Source organism: Phragmites australis, chromosome 17 (genome assembly GCF_958298935.1).
Source record: "Phragmites australis chromosome 17, lpPhrAust1.1, whole genome shotgun sequence".
In the NCBI taxonomy this organism is placed as follows: Eukaryota; Viridiplantae; Streptophyta; class Magnoliopsida; order Poales; family Poaceae; genus Phragmites; species Phragmites australis.
Window position 1 is genome coordinate 8,647,369 of NC_084937.1, and position 8,489 is coordinate 8,655,857.

The 8,489-nt window shown below is 50.9% G+C and overlaps 1 protein-coding gene across 1 annotated transcript; it reads right to left on the reverse strand.

Annotated features, from left to right (window-relative positions):
• Positions 1 to 6,077: 6,077 nt before the first annotated feature.
• LOC133897898 (small ribosomal subunit protein eS19-like) lies at positions 6,078 to 8,268 on the reverse strand. Its single transcript, XM_062338726.1, has 4 exons — positions 8,069 to 8,268; positions 6,787 to 6,877; positions 6,497 to 6,680; positions 6,078 to 6,401 (listed from the first exon to the last, which is right to left on the reverse strand). Exons 1-4 carry the CDS (start codon positions 8,156 to 8,158, stop codon positions 6,329 to 6,331), a joined length of 438 nt encoding a protein of 145 aa, XP_062194710.1. The 5' UTR covers positions 8,159 to 8,268; the 3' UTR covers positions 6,078 to 6,328.
• Positions 8,269 to 8,489: the final 221 nt, after the last annotated feature.

The following is an 8,489-nucleotide window of genomic DNA, read 5'->3' on the forward strand; positions in this document are numbered from 1 at the left end:
GGATTCCGTTGGCTAGCCTGCTATGCCTCCCTGTACCACTACGGGAAGATGAGGGTGCCCGACCGTCACGCCTCCCGGAAACACCGTGGGACCTGGAGTCGTCCCCGACAACTACGCACAGGAGGCCGACGCGAGCCCCCTCTGTGAGAAGAGCTACTACCCAAAACGGAGACTCGGCCTTGGGAAGACGAAGGATCTGCCAGGAAAGGATATGAGTCGAAGGCCGAGAAGTCCAGCTCTTCGTGCTCCTACCCCTTCGGCGAGGCCTCCATGGCCTGTACCTCCTCCACCTTCACCTCGCCCAAGATAGACTAAAGAATTTCTGAGGGCACTCCTCAGTCAAAACCCCAGGGAAGGACAAAGCGTTGTAGGAAGCATGAGCAGGCAACCTCCCGGGCTATTCGGGCAGCACACTAGTCATCCCTTGCAACAAAATATACGTCCAGAGCGGACACCAGGGGATCCTCCGGCTCGACCTTGACCAAGACATCGGTGGCCACCTGCGGATCAATTCGCCCCTCGGAATCACGGGGCATAACAAAATGACTCTGCCATCGAATGAACGGAGTAGCCCCCGACCCTCCGGAAGCACTCGATCCCTCCCCGGAGGCACTATCCAAGATACGAACGAGGTAGTCAACATGCTAAAACTTGACCCCCCCCCCCCTTCGGGAAAGAAAAGAAAAACAAAAGACAGCCCATGGCAGAGCTACACCTCTGGGGCATCCACACACGGCTCCAGCAGGGCAACAGCGCCAGACGAAGAACCTCTAGAGGGCCGCGAAGTGCCCATAGACTCCGGGTGAAGGACCAGACCTCCCAATGAAGAACCTGGGCGAATGATGGAAGCTCTCCAGGGCTACGCAAATCTCTGTCGGAGGTGGCTCTGGCCGAAAGGCCTCAACCATGGAGTCCGGCACCTGCTGCTCCAGTGCTTCGAGGGGACCAACCCCCGCTTGGTGCAGTAGAGTCAGCTGAAGCACAGCGGCCACACTAGCGCTGGACCTCGCATAGACCTCCGTGGCCCTAACCATGACCTTCGCGGCGGACCAAAGCCAGAATTAACCGACGCCTCCGAGTCAGAGGGCAATGGCGAGCACCGAGCCCCAAGGCCGCTCAAGGCATCAGAGGTAATCCGAGCCACCTCCAACGCAAGTACCGTTAACTGCTGGCACTCCGAACGCAGTGCCCCCTCCGATGCCCGAGCCTCCTCCAGCTATCGCTGGATATTACCCACCGCCGCCCGAAGGGTGTCAACGTCACCTTCGGTGGACACACGGGCTGCATTGGCCGCATCGACAAACTCCCTCGCCTCCCGGAGGTCTCCGGTAGCCATCTCCTCCTGAAGATGACCCTCCGCAGACTCCGCCCGCTTTCGGGCCTCTTCCAAGGCCTGGCGAAGGCCCTCAACCTCGTCATGGGCTGCGGCAAAAGCTTGGCGCCCCCACCTCCCAGCACCCTCATCAAAATTACTTGCTACAAGGCACCACGGAAGAAGGAAAAAGGTAGAATGAGCTACTCAGGACCCAACACCGGACCCGGCAAATTGTAACCAATGCTACCGACCTGAAGGGCTGCCACTACCAACCGCGCCTCCACCTCCTCCAGAGGACGCTGGGCCAATGATCGCTCGACCTCTCCACTCCATAGAAGAGAGGAGACCGTAGCGAAGGCCCTTGACGCCTCCGGGGGCAGCACGAAGTCATCCAACGTCAAGACCCTGAGGCCAGGGCTCCCTTCAACAGCTCCAAAGGGACCCTCGACGAAGGGCACGGTGTCTCCAGCCCCAGGTGCCAAGGGCAGGTCACGAGTTGGCTCCAGGCACGTAGAAACGAAGCCACATCCCCCGGGACGGCCTTCGGAGACCCCTCTGGAGGAGTCCCTGATCCCTGTTGGGCCTCTGGGGCCTCGAGGGGTGGAGTCAAGGACGCATCCACCTCGAGGGTCGCTACAAAAAAAATCAAAGAAACACAAATCAAGATATCGGTGCACGACCAAAACAGGATATGGCTAATGAAGCAAACCACACCTAGTTCCTCCGAACCCCTTACAAGAGGGCCCGTAACATCCTCAATGTATGAACTGACGGTATCAAAATCTAGTCCACGGAGTCCAAGCCTCTCCGTCGGCTTTGACCATGACCCGCGATATCCGGGGAGGCCCGGCCCTCCTCCCGATCACCACCGCCACACTGGCCCTCGCCTCCGGACTGGTCGCTCACGTTCCCAACCCGCCTCAGGCGCTTCTTGCAAACCAGGGGCACCTCTGACAACTCAGCTGTTGAACCAGTATGCGAGCCTCCGGAAGCAGAAGGCCACGGGGCCTAGAATGTCCTTGCACAGATTGGGGGGGGGGGCTGCACGCGCTCGTTTTCCAGCGGCCATAGGCTCTAGAGGATCCCGCCATGCCGGAGCCCCCACGCAGAGGTAAAAGCAGACACGATTGTACCGCTCCCAGCTCTGTGCTAGGGCCACCCGCCGCTCCCGCTCCGCCAGAGTAGGGGGGCCCAGGATCACCTCCGCAATCTCCACCGCGAACTCCAGTGGGAGGCAGCTCTTTGGAAGAAAACGACAGCTCACATCGGCAGATCAAAAAACAAACTACAAGAGGAACTCACCAGCACTAACGGACGGGCTAGAGTACACCTTCGGCCACTCTTTCGCACCTTGCTCAAAGACGCGGTTCCAGCCTATTTGAAGGGGCCAAATGCGCAACATGGTGAATTCCTCCACGAGGTCATGCATGCTCATCTTTTCGTCCACCCTCCGAAGAAGGGTCATCCGTGAGGTGAACTGGTCGTCCGTAATCTCCGTCTCTGGCTCCCGAACATACACAAATATCCCAGTTCGTGGAGCAAACGGGCAATGCAGAGCTAACATTGTAGTAGAAGCACCGCTACAACCAGCCGGTATACCACCGACCATTAATGGCCTTCGCCGGGAAGGCATCGTGATATAGCGGTCGTATCTGGAAGTTGACACTCCCGTAGCTAAGGGGCCACTTCATCCCCTTGACCTTAATCAGCTTCGGCTAGCAGCTGGCAAAGTGGAGGGCCACAAAGAAATATGTCCTCCCTTCACACCCCTTCGCTTGCATGACCCACTCAAAGGTGGCTAGGCGAGCAATGATGTCAGCGTGGAGCTACGGAAGCTCCACGTAGAAGTGGCGGAGCACCTCCTCGAGCAGTGGCACTGAGGGAAAACCTAGGCCCGCCTTGAAGCAGGCCTCAAACACCACGACCTCATGGGCCAGAGGCTTTGAGACCTTCTTGCCCAGCGGAGGCCAAGCGACAGCTCTAGAGGGAATCTTCCTCTCCCTAACCATCCAGTCGAGCTCCTCGTCACCGATGACAGACGCCCCCAGCACGGTGGTTTGCTGGGGGTGACTTTTGCTGGCATGCTGGAGCTACACCCCTGGCGGCGGACCCATCAACAACGGGAAAATCGGTGCCACCTGAGGGTCCCCCGCCATGGCTACTCCGGCAATCTCCCTCGCCACCCAAGTTTTGGCTCCACTCAAGGTACTCAAGCCAGCCATACAAACCACGGGAGGATGGCAGAAGTCGCTAGATTACAAGAGAGAGGAAGAGTAGGGATCAACAGATAACTCGCGCAAAGCAAAGGACGCTGAAGACAAATGCAAATGAGAATGAGGAGTTGGTGAAAAAGTCGCTTTGGGCAATCCCCCTCCTTCTACATATAAGTAGCAACTTGCCCCCTAGGCGGCAGGCGCACGCCCAGTCCTTTCGCCTGCCAGACCAAAATCATGGGGGAGCGGAACCGACCCCCTTGACCCCCCAGCGACAAGACAACACGTGTCCCACACCCACCTGACAGGGCAGGACCACGCCTTTCCCCAGGGCGCATTCAATGCCCCCTATCGCCGATGTCATCCAGCATATCGTTCAGTCACCTGGGTCAAACCGTCCCAGACAAGCCAAGCAATACTTGGAACACGAGCCATCAACCACAATCCAGGGACCGCCGGAGGCCCTGCTCCAAAGGAATCACGGGCCCGATCGCTCCACTGGCCGCCCATGCGAGGGGCTACTGTTGGGGGTCGTTGATAAGGACCCCCGATGGCCCCTTGGCTTAATCAGCCTGGCCTCCCGAAGGCTCAACCTCCAAAGCCTCGGTCTCCCGAAACCCCAGCCTCCCGAAGCCCCGGCCTTCCGGAGTCATGCCTCCCGAAGGCTCAGCCTCCCAAAGGTTCGGTCTTCCGAAGCCTCGGCCTCCCGAAGCCCCAGCCTTCCAGAGTCTTGCCTCTCCCGAAACCCCAGCCTCTCGAAACCCCGGCCTTCCGGAGTCATGCCTCCCGAAGGCTCAGCATCCCAAAGGCTCAGTCTCCTGAAGCCTCGGCCTCCCGAAGCCCCGGCCTTCCAGAGTCTTGCCTCCCGAAGGCTCAGCCTCCCAAAGGCTCGGTCTCCTGAAGCCTTGGCCTTACGCTACTCCGACCGACTTCCCGGAGGCTACTGGGTGAGTCGTCAGGCCCCAGGAAAGATCTGCCAGAGGAGGAGTACCGGTAATAGTTTTCCTGCTAGGTGGTGACCGTCATTAAATACCTAGCTATTGGACGCTGCTCTGACACCCCGTCATGATAGAAGCTATCCTGACACCCCTGACAATGCAGCGCGGGGCCGCAGTTGGCGACCGGCTCGCCCGCTTCAGGGGGCAGGCACCACGATAATTATCACGATAGATATTTATCTCACAGATAGGGTTGAAAGCAGTTATCCAGGATAAGGTCCAGTAAATCGGTCAGATCCTACATATTTGTACATTATGATAATTTGTACGCCAAGCTGCGCACGACCTTATAAATAGGAGCCATGGCCGCCTGGGCTAAGGGACAGGCAAGATAGCAAAAAAGACAGAGGTGAAAATACTGCAAGTCACGCTGTGATACTCCTCCCAGAGCGACCTATTTTTTCTACCATCAATACATTCATGGTGTTCCTTCCTTTTAAGTTTCGTCTCCAAGTTTGAGTCTTCTCTTCAGAAGAAACTCTCGTCGTACTTGTTGGGCCAACAATTACTATTATATATCTTCTTATATTTTTTTCACAGGATTTTACACATATGACAATTTGGATCAAAGGGAGTATTACGAACTCAGTTATCAACGGGAACCGCCATTAGCAGTTATTCCCGCCTGTTGGGAAGGTTACGAACTTACTGATCAAAGGGAACCGCCATTAGCGGTTATTCCTGCACGTTGGGAAGGGGAGGATATGTTCCCAATGGACAGGATGACCATTCATTGTGTATCAATTGACTCTAATTCACTCTCTATTCAATTGTCTACCGAGTTCAATCTCTCTTTACATTTCATTCTCAACAAAATTGATCAGAACCTCAAGATCAACATGCGCAAGCCAGAGAGAGAATTTAGGGGAAAATGCACCCGTATGTTTTATATTTTTACAGCTACAGATTATTTGGAAACTTATGAGAATGAATGGGAATTTAGGGTAAAATGCACCAAATATGTTTCACATTGGTACATCTTGAGAGTATTTAGAAATTGATGAGAACGTATGGAAAGTGGCCTCATTTGGCATTCGAATGCGATATTGATATCCCAATGGCTGGGATTCAATCGAGATGAAGTTAGGATTGGTTCAGCATCTATACCAGTTCAGTAACACTTTTCCTGCCTTTCTCCTAAAATTCATAAATAGTTTCCAAAGCATAGCTTGTTCTATCAAAAAACTATAATCTTATAGTGACTACCGTACATTCTACATTTTATTTAACGACTGCAACGCCACTGTAGTGATTAGAGCTAGCGTTCTACCAAATGAGCATAGCAGAAAACGATCCTTAAGCCATCAAAATATCCAGCAAAGAGCTAGCAAAATATAGAACAATAAGCCATCAAAATATCCAGCAAAGAGCTAGCAAAATATAGAACAATAAGCAAAATTCAACAATACATGAGATTCAGCAATCAAATTATTAAAAAGCGATTCCTTTATACCACTGAATAAGTGCAATGTTCAGATGTTCACCTAACATGTGTCATCCCGCATTTCAGCCTCACAGCAACTTGCATATTATAGAAATGCACTTATTCAATGGCATAATGTAGATTTGTATTGAGTGATAACAACGATTGTAGCAGACTTCCATTACCAATTACAACACATACCACACAACATGAGTTCACATAACCATAATTGACAGTTAATTTAGTTCAGAAAATATTGCACAGAAGCATAACTGGGTGCATCCTACTTGAATTCTTTTAACCAACAAAGGCAGGAGATATCCTGATTCAAAACTGTAGACAAATTCTGCTACCAAACATCATAGAGGATTTAAACTGCTTAGGGGGCAACAACCACCCTTCCAGCAACTTGATCAAGATCACGCCTTCCCTGGGAGGTGATGAGCCTTCCACTGCAACAGAAAACCCATGTACAATATAAGCAAACAACAGCTACAAGCAAAAAGCTTACTAAGGTACAATCATAAGCATGAAAGCTGCTTATTACCCCTTGGGATCAACATCAATGATGCCCATCTTCTGCAACTGCTGCAGGATGTTGCGAGAAATGGCACCACTGCTCTTGCAGAAGTGCGGGGGCTGTGAGCCGTTCCTCTGACGCCCACCATAGATCTTCTGGAAGCCACCCACACCAATGCCCTGTCTCAGGTAGATCTTCCTTGCAATCGAGGCTATGACAAACAACACAAATGGAGGGTAAAAATTAAAGAGCCTAAATCCATCATTCAAGAACACAAAGTCGCAATGCATCAGAAAAAATAGATCATGATTCCTCACCAGCACGGTTGTAGTACCAGTCAGGGTCATATGGTGGGAGTTCCTTGAACCTTGCAGTCTTGACAATGTCAACCCACTCTGGGAGCTCCATCTGCAACAGAAATAGTTTAGATTATGCAAATTCTAGAAAGGATAGAAAACCATTAAACTTAAGAAAGTAGTACAATCTATTCACTGACTCTATAATGAAGGAAAAGATATGTTTCCTGTAGCATTGTAGGAACAGAAATCACAGCAGAAGCTCCATCCATACAAACCAAAATGAATACATACTAAAATTCTAGCAGGGCCAGAGAAAAAAGTAACCAACTAAAGTAATTTGTCTAAATAGAGTTATTTTTGCTAACTTCTCAACAATGTATTGGAAGGAAATTTGAAAATAGTGCATTCCTTCTATTGAATCGCAGCCAATTAGCAACACAGTTAAAGTAAATGGTCCTTGTTTGCCAAGAATAAATCAAACCAGAGCAAGCAGCACATGCTTCTGCCAAACATTTCGAGCTAAGTAACAAGATAGCGACTGACAGAAAACATAATAGCAAAGGAGGCTACAAACACCAACGTCTGTTCATTTCTTAAAATCAAGATGGTCCTGGTAAACTAAGTCACATTCACATAGACCAGTTTGTCAACATGAAAAAGTAGGAGCTTAGCAGGAAGCAAAAACATAATAATCAAAACTAATTCGCGTTGAAAAGAAAGGATATGTGAAATGATACTAAATTTTCTTGTGCAACAAAAACAGCTTAAACATAACAAATCCACCACCACTATCACAGTAAAAGCTGAACCAAACCACTTGACATTCCAACCAATAATCGGAACTGGCAACAGACCCGAAATGATAACCTGCCAGATCACTTGATTCGAGATAACAACTAAACTCACGGGCTGCAGCAGAACAGACGCATAACTACTCTACTAGGGCAACCAATATAAGGCAAAGAAAATAACTGGTGATCCGCTATAAATTATCTCCCAAATTAGATTAACCGCATTGTGCCTACTGTCCAAACAACCAGCTAAAACAAAGAAAATTCCACCACATCAGCGGCTGCAGCGCTATCCTATTCCAAAATGAGACAACCTAAATCACACCATATTACGATTCGAATCCAATAGACTAGGTCAGATGCTATCCACAGAAACAAATCACATCGCATGCACAGCAGCAATGTTCAACAGGATGCTAGCAAGATCATCGGGGAGGCGGAGGTCATCAGCTATCGCGAAATGTGACGGGAGGGGAGGAGTAAAGAACAAGGGAGGATCCGGTGACTACCTTGCCGGAGCGCTTGAGGTGGGCGGAGTAGGCTTTGACAAACTCGTGGGGGTTGACGTCCTTCACCGTGCGCGCAGTTGAGGTCGCCATCCTGTACTCTTCCTCACCACGCCGCCGCCCCTGTCGTGGGGGAGGAGGGTGGGCGCTGCGGCTGCGGCTGTGCCTGCTAGGGTTTTGCTCAGAGTGCGAATTGCCAGGGAGACGGAAGACATTTATCTGGAATGGGTAGGCTACGGGCCGTCTAGTGGTGAGCGTGGGCCGATATTGTCGGCTTCCGTCTAGGGTTTTAGTGGGCCCAATTTATGGGTTACCGAATTTTTTGAGTTTTTTTTATTTTTATATTTTTTATTAAAAATTTAAATAAATAGATTCCTAACAGGAAAATTTGCAAAACTAGGCGCCTGCAGCCCTATAAGAGGAT